We start from the raw sequence: 12,553 nt of genomic DNA on the forward strand, positions 1-12,553 counted from the left end.
ACAAACACATGCATTGTTTAAAATTGAGCTGGTTTGCATTTTAAATGTAGAAAACCAGTTTCTATACATTCTCACTGGTTTTGCTTGGTTTCATATCTACAGCACATTGATGCTGGTGACCTGCGGCGCGGCGACATACTGCAGGCCGAGTGAATAACAGGCCTTTTAAGGATATCTGCATCAACCGAGTAGACCAGCGAGGTGAAAGTGCATTGTGAGTCAGTGCGACGTGGGACTTGTAGTTCATTGCTCAGATAGTTGAATGATAAATTATTATTCCCATTATTTCCTTGTAGTTTGGTGCAGTACTGGCAGCGGGGGCGGGGCTTCAGCTCACACTCATGCAGCCTGCAGCCCGCATAACCACAGCAGACATCATCTGTATCAGTTGTGTACTTCTCTCTGTGATAAGCAAACTGAATGTGTGTAATCTGTGAAGGTGGCCCTTCCTGTTTACATGAAAACAATCGACAATAACTTTATGTGTCATTATCATCTTCCTCTGCCTGTTATCAGTGCGACGCTATCTCAGTTTCACTCAGAACGTTCAGTAGTTTATCATGTGGACGGACAACAAGGAGCCAAATCACATACTGTAAGCACCTCGTCACAGCAGCTCAGCCTGTTTTCATCTCAACAGACGATCACAGATGACAGACGGGGTGTCTGTGTGTCACCCTCACAGACTGCACCTTTTGTGCTGTGTCTACAGCCGGAGGTTACAGGAGCCGATACCTGCCTGCAGACGGCGGCGCTAAAGATGTTTGTAGGGGACAAAAGCAGCAGCGGGTCGACTGTAAAGTGGCAGACAGCGGAACGGTTGGAGGGGCAGGAATCTGGGACATCCTGCCTGGCAACAGGAGCGCGACAAGGGGCACCTCTTCAAACATGAAGATTATACTCGTGTGAGCGTGTGTTCACAAGCAGCAGCTTAAAGCAGGCAGGTCTATTGAGAGTGATGTGATCTGCTTTTTAAATAAAGCGCTGCCCTCTGTGGTGGTGACGTCAGGCGTGCGGGGTTTATTTCTGCCCGTGTCACGCTGTGATGAGACAATGACTCCAGAATAAAACACACGTGCAGCATGGTGAGGAGGAAGGCACGTGGCAAACACGCAAAAAAGACAGAGTGCTGATTGTACCTGAAATTTGCATTTGTTTTCCATATTTGCTAGTTTGATCATTTCTGCACCGCTGAAAGGTTTAATTGATCTGAACAAGATCTCAGTGTTTGTATGTAAGCCATGTTACCCTGCATTATCTGACAATGTTCCAGAGGTGTCTCCATCTTCGACTGTCCCCACAAATACCCAGCGGGGTTAAGGTCAGGTGACTGCGTAGGAACGATGTGCGACTGCTCTGCGGTCAAATAGTTCTTCACCGGGTTGGAAGCTGTTTTTGGCTCCCCGTCCCGGTGCTGTGTGAATCTCTGTCCTCTAAGAGGAGTGCTGCTGCTCCTTCACACTGGAGCCAGTTTGCTGTCCACAAATCTGTAACACAGAGCATTCAGTCAATAACAATAGCTCATTTAGTGGGTGTCGTGAGTGTCGCCTCTGTCGTGCTATTTCCAGGCCTTTCACTATGTGTTAATGCAGCGGCCTCTAACCTTCGTGCCACAGACGGTTTAATGCCAGACAATATGTTCACGCTGCGGCCTTTAAGGTGCAACAAAATAAAACGACCGAGACAAAAACGGTGGTGTTTTGTAAATCTAATAATTAACATGAATTCACTGTGTAATTGTGTAACTTTATGAGCAGCGTCCTGCTGAAATGCTCCAACAACATTGAGAGTAACATCCTCCTCTCTGCTTCTTAATGCCCTCTGGTCACTGTGGTAACATGTAAACATTTCAAATACAAAATAAGACGCACAACTACAACACGGGGAACCGAGTTAAGGATAAAAACCTGCTATCTGCTTTGCTTTGATAGTGCTGAACTGGTTGGAGCCATGGTGACACCGTGCCTGAGATTTGGTGATAAAAGTCGATATACTTTTATTTGTAATAGCATTATAATGACAAACTGTCAAAGTTTACACACATTATTGTACGTCAGTATAATGTTTGTCACATTTTCTACTTTTTTAATGCATTTGTACTGATAAGTTTGTACTGGGCAGACTTCCATGCGTCTGCCGCTGCTGGTAAACATGACATTGCTGGGAGCAGAGAAACTCACATAATCAGCTGGAAGACTCTTCAGTGCAAGAGAGAATTAGAAAATGAGTCCTTTCCTTATTCTTCGTTCACACTGCACACGATCACTTGACCCTTGGTAAAACAAACATTTGATGATTGCAGCTTAGATAGTGAAGGAATGCAAAGAAAGGACATGATAAGAGGCCACTGGGCAGTTTGAATGTTGAGTGTAGAGATAAGAATATTAACCTGTCCAGTACACAGCAGAGCCTTCATGCTTTACTCCTGCTTTGATGAGACATCTGATAATGTGACAGGGTTAGAGCACAATATTGGTTCTCAGGTAGGCTTCAGAGCTCATATTGGATGTTGGATAATCTGCTTCAGATGTCACAGAGACCAAAGGAACCAAAGGAGGCTCTGAGCCCAGTAATGAAATTTCATTTTCTCTGACAATTTGTTCTGTTTTACAAACTACAGCGAGTCCCTGCGCTGTAATAAGAGGTGAAGCCTGAAGCAGTTTCATCAGTCTGGATTTCACATGAGCCCTGGTGACCCGGCGTGGGCTAAAGGCCGCTTTAGAATATGTTTAAAGAAACAAGAAGGATTTGTTTCTGTTTCTGTCCTTTACATTCTACAGGAATCACACATCTGGGAGGAATTGTTAGGTTTTCTTTCAGACACAAAGGAAAATATAAATATTGGGACGAATGATGACGAGGCGTAGCTAAGGAACGCTCCATGTGAAGGACAGGGAAAGCAAAAAGGAAGAGTGTCACTGAGAGTTGGTGAGGACGTGTTTCCAGCCTTCATTTCAAAGTGAAAAAGAAGCAGAATAATGTCTCTACCTGGCAACCCTGTGTCATGAAGTCAGCGTGGGCAGAGAACGGCATGCGCTCTACCAAAGCTAATTGCCAAACCACAGCCACCACTCCAGCAGCAAAACCAGTAAATAATACCAGTATGACGATATGGAAGGCACGGGGTCTTGGTACTCCCAGTGAGTGTTGGTCTCAGCCTCAAATAAAAGCCTATGTTTGACTTGGCTGTGTTTTTGGCTCTCTTACCACAGGCAGGCGTCTCTGGTTTTCCTAAAGGCCCCGAGTGGAAGCGAGGGAGGATAAGCACTGCTGCAGGAGAGCTCCGGGATCACCCTCTGACTGATGATGTGCAGAAATATGCCTTTGTCACTTTCACCTGGGCTGTGAGCAGGTTACACAAGGAAACATGTAAAGTGCTATAAAACCTGAGGATGGCTGCAGATGTCTTTACATTATGTAATGTAACATTACATCAATTATAGCTGCAGTTTTCTACACAAACAGAATTGATACGACAGTTTATAAAGACTCACGCTCTTTCCTCTCAAGGCTTTCTGACACTGGAAAATATTTTCCAGAGCGCTCCATGTGTAAATACACTGTGCTCTTTATTATCACTACCAAAATGTCCTGTCAAAAGACAGTTTTTCCTTCCCACTGTTGCCAAGTGCTTGCCCATAGGGGTCGTCTGATTATTGAGGTTTTACATCTATTAATTTAAGTTCTTTATGTTACATCTTAAAGCATCTTGAGGTGACTTTCAGATTTGATGCTATGTAAACTTGGTAAGTAAAACGGAGGAGATTTCTAATGACTCCACCTCTTCGTGGACTCATGCAACTAACAGACAACCAGACAGGGGCAGCGCTCACACTGGCAGGACTGGAGTGAGGCGGGACAGATGAAACTTCCTGCTGAAGCAGACTGTCAAGGGAGTAGCGTCTGCTGACTCAAGAAAGGGAAAATGAAGCCAGACGTGCGACGTTCCCACCTTCCACACTGCTCCACAAACTTTAATTAAATCAGCCAGAGGAGATAAAACTCTGCTGTTACACAACTCTTACATAAGGTGGAGTTTACGGGCAACAAGGGGCTGCATGGAAGACACAGGTTCAGATTTAAACACAGCTCTCGTGGGGACAGTCAAAAGCACGTCTGAGTTACACTGTTGCAGCATTCTACACTGCATGTCTGTAATAGTGCACAGGGCTGCTTTTCAGGACTCTTTGCTGTATCAGTGTTGAATATTCCATAAAGTAAATAAAATCCTTAATTATTCCCTTCATTCTAAAAAAGTCTTACAGCTTAGCATCCAGATTTTTAAACAATGACACGCCTTCTTCCAATGCCTGACACAACCATACATGTCCCTGTATTAACAGAGCAGGCAGGCGATTTCAGCTGGGAACCTCACAGTGAGGCAACCTCAAATCAGAACAGCATGGGTGAAATATTACCCGAGCCACCTCCAAACTTCTTGCTCCTTTCAGTCCAGTCATACAGGAAGTGCTTTAATCAAGGCTTCCTGGACTGCCTTGTTTTGTCTGAGGAGTGGAGAAGAAAAGTAGAGAGTAATTCATCCAGCAGCTGCTGCAGCAGGCTCAGAGACGTCTCAGTTATTTTTTTTTCTTTTTTTTCCTTGATTCTTTGTTTATTTGGTTCCAGTCAGATTTTGTCCAAAATGCAGAAAATGTTTCTACAGTGATGCTTTAAAAAAAAAAAAAAAATCTCCCTTCTGTCAGAAACTGCAGCTTTAACCAGAGTAAATAACCAGATTTCTTTGTTTTAACCACCAGACTGACAGATTAAACTCAGCACCATTCAGGTTTTTGTGCAGCTAGAATCTAAATAACACTGAAACCACAGAACAGGCTTCACAGCAAGCTTGTTGTCTAAAACCTCCTTCTACACCACTTTGGTCTGGATGGATGGAGGGATAGACGGATGGATGGACGGACGGACAGACAGACGGACGGATGGACAGATGGATGGATAGATGGATGGATGGATGGATGGATGGATAGATGGATGGAGGGATGGATGGATGGATAGATGGATGGATGGATGGAGGGATGGATGGATGGATGGATGGATGGATGGACGGATGGATGGATGGACGGACGGACGGATGGATGGACGGACGGATGGATGGATGGATAGATGGATGGAGGGATGGATGGATGGATGGATGGATGGATGGACGGACGGATGGATGGATGGACGGATAGATGGATGGATGGATGGATGGATGGATGGATGGACGGATGGATGGACGGACAGCTGGATGGATGGACGGACGGATGGACAGATGGATGGATGGATGGATGGATGGATGGATGGATGGATGGATGGATGGATGGATGGACGGACGGATGGATGGATGGACAGCTGGATGGATGGACGGATGGATGGATAGATGGATGGAGGGATGGATGGATGGATGGATGGATGGATGGATGGATGGACGGATGGAAGGATGAACGGACAGCTGGATGGATGGACGGATGGATGGATGAATGGACAGCTGGATGGATGGATGGACGGATGGATGGATGGATGGATGGACAGCTGGACAGCTGGATGGATGGACGGACGGACAGATGGATTGATGGACATTTGGATGGATGGATGGATGGATGGATGGATTGATGGACGGACGGATTGATGGATTGATGGATCGATGGACGGATGGACAGATGTATGGACAGATGGACGGATGGACAGATCTGCTGAATTAATGCCCATCTTGTTTTGCTTCCAGGTTTTGTGAATGCTGTTCTGTCTTCTCTGTGCCCACACTTCAAACCGGTCGTGGCAGATGGCTGCTCCTCCCTGAGCCTGCTGATAAGGGATCGTCTGATTGGATTTACTAGGCTGCTGCAAACAAATGAACTGACTGAGCTCTCCATAATGATCCCACTTGGGGAGATTTCTCTGTTTGACAATTAAGAGGCCACAAAGTTTGAAGAAGACTTATTTCTCAGAGAAGAAAACCCATTAAATTCAATTCCCCAGTGAGTAGGATCATTTTAACTGCTGTTTTATAACATTTGTGTGTGAATTTCTGACTTTAACACGTCACCAAGCACATTATCAGTAATAAATATCAACTTATGTGGCAAGACAAACCTAACAATGGACACACTGTTAAGCGAGACATGAACTCACCACACATTTATCTCCAAGAACCAGTTTTCTGACACATGACACCCTCATAACGTTACAGGAACAGTTAAAGTATGCGGAGAATGACAGCTTTAATAGCTTTCAGCTGTTAAAAAAAAGAAAGAAAGAAAGGAAAGAAAAAAGAAAAAGGTAGCTTGATAGACGACAGTATGGACTGAGTAATGGAAATACACACTTTTCCTCTGCAGCAGTCCAAATAGCCCTTTGGAGCGTTATGACCAGTTAAACTCTGTAACCCATACAGTGGAGCTGTAGGTGATGTTTATGCTCGCTATAAGCTAGTAGATGTCGACTCAGCTTTTCTCTATGTTTAAACCCAAAGCATCATAATTTTAGCCTAAAGCATAGACATCTGCAGCCATTGGATATCTGATCAACATAAAAGCATTTAAAGAGCAGTTTCTGATGTTGGATAATCCGCATCTTCTGCAGCAGCCAGACAGCTGTGGTTGCAGTGTGGGTTCAGGGTCGCGAATGTGACGCACGCAGTTAGAACCTATAACTTTTGATAAATACTACAGTCATAATCTGTGACAGCCTCGTCCATATAAGCTTCGGTGCTGTGGTTTATAGCAAGGTCAGTGAAAAGTGCTGTAAGTGCTGAATCTGGGTGTCGATGCATCCTCAAACTCAGGAGCCATAATGATGAGTGGGGGTGTAGCTGACTGACAATCCAAGCTACGACACACACGTGTGGTGGTTGTTGACCCATCAGAGCCACCCAGGCTCCACCCCACAGACATTAATATGTAAGAGTGAGATACTGTTTAGTGCTGTCTAACACTCAATCTTTTATATTTTGCTTCCAAAATAGGAAGCCAGACGCTCTTTGAATTTGTAAAGTGGTCACAAGCAGCGGTTCTCTGGGCTTTCTGAAGGTTTTTGGACAAAAAAAGCACCTAACACAATTCAATTCAGTGTTATTTATACACTGCAAACAACAACCACACTCACCTCCAGGCGCTTTAAGGTAGGTAAGGTAGACCCTACAAAACCCAACAATCACATGACTCCCAGCACACTCGTACACACTACCACAGCAGGCACTGTAGTGAGGCTTCACAGTAGTGTTTGTGACAGCTGTAATATTTCTCTGAAAACACCGCCACACTCACTGGTCCAGCCGTGTTTGTCGGAGTAAAGGACTAATCCAAGCGCCTCACATCTCACTTCGTTTGATGAACGCACCCCCATTGTTGGTCTGCTGGGGGCCTGAAAGTGGAGCAGCAGCCAGCTTTTATGAACGGGGATGCTCGGTTCCCTGGCTGACTGGATTTAAGGACAGAGGATCAATATTCATTCCAAGATTTCAAACAAGGACTTTCCCAAAGATCCCGGTGATCTTTTTGCCACCCAGCTACCTTGTAGAGATGGTCAGTGCTCCCCCAGGTGACTTTCACCACGCCATGCATGTATGCTGCAGCAATGATGCTTTTGGTAACACAAGGATCACCCAGTATTGTGTCTCTAGCTGAACCCATGAAAAATGGCAAAGATAACACAAAGCCAGGGCTTTTATAGATGAGCAGCATCTGAAAGTCATGTTTTTAGGAACAGGAATTCAATCCAGCAAAAGCTTGATACAGGACCTGAGAGATGCATTTTGAAAGTTAATCTTGGAATGTCACTGGCTGTATTTGGTCTCCAGGTTGCTGCGTATCATGATTGCTGCCAGTGTGGAACCTTGCTCAGCATGTTCCCTCTTGCAGATATGAGGCGGTGACATTTTTGTGTTTCAGATAAATAAGTGTTGAATGTTGGACAAATGCATTGAGGTGTCCAGAGGATGGTTTCAGCTAATCCCTATTAATATTTCACCCTCTGCTATTTTTCTCTGTTTTGCTTCCAGTATCCAATAAAAGAATCAAGACGTGAACAACTCTTACTGGTTCTCATACATCCTCATAACTGATGATCCACTTACCTTTTTCCAAGTTGATCATTTTGGCAGCAGTGAAACGTCTTCATATTTCATTTCTGATAGCCTGCCATAAACGTTTGTTCTGATATTGTTGGCACAGAGAGGATAAGTCCTACTTACCTTGGTTTTATTCAATGATGTACCCTCTTTACCTTAGAATAGAAAGCACCTCGATCCGACTACTATTGTGATTTGGAGCCATATAAATAACTGACTTTAATTTTGGTACAAATGTATTTGAGCCAACCAGAGGATAAGTTATAAATACTTTTTAAGCGGCACAGCAAACATCCAGGGCACGAACATCTTGCATCTTGTGATTCAGTCATATTAGTGAAACCCTGCATGTCTGCAGCGTAGAGGACTGGCAGGCCTACAGCTGTTCTGCTCTCTTTGTGCAAACATAACAAAATATACTGACTGTTTATCTTATCTGCTGATATGGAAGTCCTGGCTCTGTGTCATGCTATTTCTTTACACCTTTTACTCAGATTACTGTGGGTTAAGCCTCAGCTCCTGCTGCAGCTTTTGCACCTTTACATGACAGAAGTGACACAATAATTAAAAAGACGTTTACTTGGATCTGAAGCAGTTTTAAAAACTGCTGCATTTCATAATTCTTACTTTGCAGCACAGTGGTGCAGTGGTTAGCACTGCTGCCTCTCCACTGCTGAACTCCCTGGCTGTTGTCTCTACGCACGCTCCTGTCTCGTATATAAATCTAACCTATGGGTGTGACAGGAGGGCGGTTTCATTCCTTTACAGTGACGGTTGACCGTTCCTGTCAGCTGTCGTTTGTTTACATTAGCTTGACAGTTTATGGTTAAACGGTGTCACTGTAATGTTTGTATCAAAGCAGCTGATGAACTTCTGTTTTCTTTGAAAAGCTCATCGAAAAAACATCATGAAGCTTCAGCATTTCCAGAAATTCACAGAGTAAAAATATCAGAGCGCCATCACTTTGTTGACACATCACTGACAGCATCGTGTACGTGTCGTGTGAAACTGCATTCACACAAACACATTTATTATTATTATTAAATATAAAAACAGCTGCTGCTAAAACAAATAAAGTAAAATAAAATCATATGTGCATAAGTCTACTGCTGCAGTCCTGCAGTCAGCTGGCTTGCCTTCATATCAGTGATTATCTGTGGTTGCACAACAGATATATGACTTCGATGTCCTTTTGTTGACCTGCATTTCTCACCTCCCCACAAATGTCATGCAACCTGGAGACACCTGAGTTCAGAGAGTGACTGGTGCTACTCAAACGCTGTAGCTGCTACGTTTGTTCTGCTTCTGTTTAGGAGTGCAACAACTGACCAGATCTCTTGGCAAAGCCAGCAGCAAGAATCAGCGTTAAGCTTTCTATCATCTGTCAGTACAGCTCAGTTTAACCCCATCTGGCACAAGGTGAGTACTGGGTGATGTGAGGACACAGATAATAACCCCAAAGCAGGCATATGTGGAAGAAATCCATCCAAGAAACCATAAACTTGTTTAAGGTAGCAGCTGGTAAGACAGCTTGGCTAACATCCTGTGTTGTTGAATGTGTAGCTGCAATTTTAGGGTCACCTGGTGATGCAACAGTCGCTTTACAGCAAAAAGGATTTTGGTTGGCTGTGAACACGTCTGTGCAGGTGCTCCAGCAACATGTGTAGAAAGGAGGGGTCTCAAAATGAAATGAGCTGTGGGCCCCTGCTGGCACTGTCGTCTCATTGGAGGGCCACAAACAAACAAGAACACGAGAAAACTCCCACAAAAATGTTTGTTTGTTTTTTATTTCAAATATTGTATAACAAGACAAAACTGCAAACGTGAACACACATTTTAACACACCGGTCCTCTCTTTGTGCCCGGACACAGTGTGCTCGTATGTAACTAAATGAAAGAGCAGACACAGCATGTCCCTCAGCATGTCTGCACTCTCTGCTCAAATCGCCTTCATATTAAATCATTTTTGGCTTTTTAAAGAACTTATTTGAACTTTGCACTCAACTACAAACAAAAAAAGTCACTTTAAGGGCCAAACTACATTATACGTCTGCACATCAATCAATATATGGGCTGCAAGAAGGGGTGACGCGGGCCGCAAGTGGCCCCCGGGCCGCAAGTTTGAGACCCCTGGTGTAAAGTGTGCAGCACTATATGAATCCCAGTCTATTCCAAATGAGCCTCCATTGTCACATCAAAAGCTGTAAATCTGCTCAATCATTTAGGCAACTAAGCAGTAATGGATTACTTCACCATCTATCCATCTTTTAAATCAATAAGCTTCTATTTTATGACAGAACAATGTTGAAACAGCAGTAATTACTGATGTCATGTGACCCAGAAAAACTGTGGCCATCCCGTGTAAAACAGGCACTCACAGGTGGTAAGACATCACGTCTCTGCTGAACCGCTGAAGTTGTGCCGTAACTAAGTCAAACAGCTCGTGAAGGACTGACACAGTATCCGACCCAGCCTTAGCAACACCCTGTCATCACTCAGTCCTTATCAGTGCAACAAAAGAGCCAGATTATTCCTCCTTTTCTGACCGGTACGTCTGCTGCTGCTGCAGGCTGAACCAGCTCGTTCTCACTGCAGCTCTCATTGCAAAGGGAGTTTTCCCATTGCTTTTCTCACGGTGGTCATATGTGCAGCACTGAGAGATTAGCTTACAAAGACCTGCCTCTAAACATCCTACAGATCAGCTGCACCAGTCAGTCACTGCACGATTGCTGGCCTTCGTTCATTGAGAGCAGAGAGAGCACATGAATGAACAAAGGCTACAGCCTGGAGGGAAATACAACAATCTGACCCTAAATGCAGCACTTGTGACTAATGTTTCAAGAAAAACACACATGAACGCTGCTAATAAATCAGCCATTGAGGAAGCACATGGTTGTTTTTGGTGATCAAAGCGACCATGTTTGCATCAGCTCCATTCATTGGCCTACGAGTAACATGCAGCCATTCACGAGGGCTACCGAGCAGCCGCTATCACAGTCCAATCACACAGGCACACTTTTCAGCACCCTCCAGTAAACTGAAACTGCAGAGCTGCTGACTAACCCGCACTCCCATGATGTCAGATCTACGAGTCTCCAGGCTGACTTTGTCCATTTTTCCACAGAGTTCTCGAAATCGAGACTGCCAGTTTTCCTCCCATACTCCTTCAATCTAAGAGGAAATGAACAATGACTACCTTTTAATAATTAAAGAAAATAACCCCCATAAGCCATGACTTCATCTAATTACCATTTAATGAAAAACAACTCAGCGAGTATCCGAGCAATCGTCAGAGAAATGAAGATCTCAGCCTCTCACTCTCCTTCCACGCTTTATGATCGTTCTCTAGGCTCGTATAAAAACAGTTCACCTCCATCGGACGCTTTATTAATGATGGCACGAGGTTGTTTTGCATGGACCAGAGGTCAGAGTCGTTGAACCGATGAGGAACTTGCATTTTGCTCATTTTTCGTAAATGTTTCCGCTCGTTTTCTGCCAACTTAGCTCATTTATATAAATACCTGCATTATGTTATCAGGGTAATTGCTACTGACAGTGTGACACCATGGGGGTAGCTGTGAAAGCTACCTGCATATTTGTGCATTTATGCCTTGTAAACACAACTGAGGTGCTTCTGGTATAAAACAAAGGCGCCTCGACAGATTACTGTTTATACTTTGGCATCAACTAAACTGCTGGCTAACATAGTTTCCCCTCCTTGTATACTTGTAGCACAGGTATACTGGTACAGCAGTAATTTTATATCAGACAGTCAAGATGTGTTTCAGGTGTAGACTGTCAGCTTTTCTTTTCTATGAACGGTGCCACATTTTCAGAGGCTTAAAAGTAATTGGATGAGAAGCACTTCCACGATGAGCTGAGGGCTTTTCGCTCATTATTCTCTGACAAACAAACATATATTACAATAAATAATATATAACGTATCTTACCAGAAAACAGGTAAGTAGTGTTTGTCTGAATAAACTGAAGATGAACTTAAAGCAGCTTAATGCTGGGAAAAGAACATTTTGTAGGAAACAAACAGCTGCTGATCCGATGCACGCTGCGTGTTACACCATGAGCATGTGCAGCTTCTATGATCTCTGCTGTTTATTGAAGCTGCGACAGGTGACAGAAGTACCAGGATGAACTGAGTGCAGGACTACGCTCTCTGCTCACAGCAGTACAAAAGTGATGCAACAGCGCTTCACACTGCAAATGGATCGTGACACAAAGCCTGCCGCAATAACAACCCAAGAGTTTCTCAAGGCAAAGAAATGAGATATTCTTCAATAGCCAAGTCAGTCACTTGATCTCCAGCAAACACAGCGAGGTCTTCAGTTAGACGCGCACACACAGTACGGACTGTACTAAAGGCCTAGCAGAGCGTCGCAGGTGAGGTAACGTCTCCGTTTACTGCTGTTTCTAAAAGCAGGAACAGGCCTAAGAGGGACAGCGTGACCCAGGAGAGGCAGCGAGGTGCTTAAA

The 12,553-nt window shown here is 44.2% G+C and overlaps 1 protein-coding gene across 1 annotated transcript; it reads right to left on the reverse strand.

Annotated features, from left to right (window-relative positions):
- Positions 1 to 1,433: 1,433 nt before the first annotated feature.
- Positions 1,434 to 11,179, reverse strand: LOC147309394 (uncharacterized). The gene is made up of 4 exons (XM_086269854.1): positions 11,129 to 11,179; positions 5,768 to 5,895; positions 4,871 to 5,687; positions 1,434 to 1,487 (listed from the first exon to the last, which is right to left on the reverse strand). Exons 1-4 carry the CDS (start codon positions 11,177 to 11,179, stop codon positions 1,434 to 1,436), a joined length of 1,050 nt encoding a protein of 349 aa, XP_086125980.1.
- Positions 11,180 to 12,553: the final 1,374 nt, after the last annotated feature.

The sequence above is a fragment of the Aulonocara sp. 'chitande type north' Nkhata Bay genome, linkage group LG17 (genome assembly GCF_057382095.1).
Source record: "Aulonocara sp. 'chitande type north' Nkhata Bay isolate Kocher_YH1m ecotype deep benthic linkage group LG17, A_spYH_male_GT1.1, whole genome shotgun sequence".
Lineage (NCBI taxonomy): Eukaryota > Metazoa > Chordata > Actinopteri > Cichliformes > Cichlidae > Aulonocara > Aulonocara sp. 'chitande type north' Nkhata Bay.

Excerpts from the sequence above, each read along its gene's own strand:
- LOC147309394 (XM_086269854.1), bottom strand. The coding sequence starts at position 11,179 with ATGGACAAAGTCAGCCTGGAGACTCGTAGATCTGACATCATGGGAGTG. Across the intron at positions 5,688-5,767 it reads GCAGCCATCTGCCACGACCG|ATCTGTCCATCCGTCCATCT; the intron begins GTTTGAAGTGTG and ends TTAATTCAGCAG. Across the intron at positions 1,488-4,870 it reads TCCATCCAGACCAAAGTGGT|ATTTGTGGACAGCAAACTGG; the intron begins GTAGAAGGAGGT and ends TCTGTGTTACAG.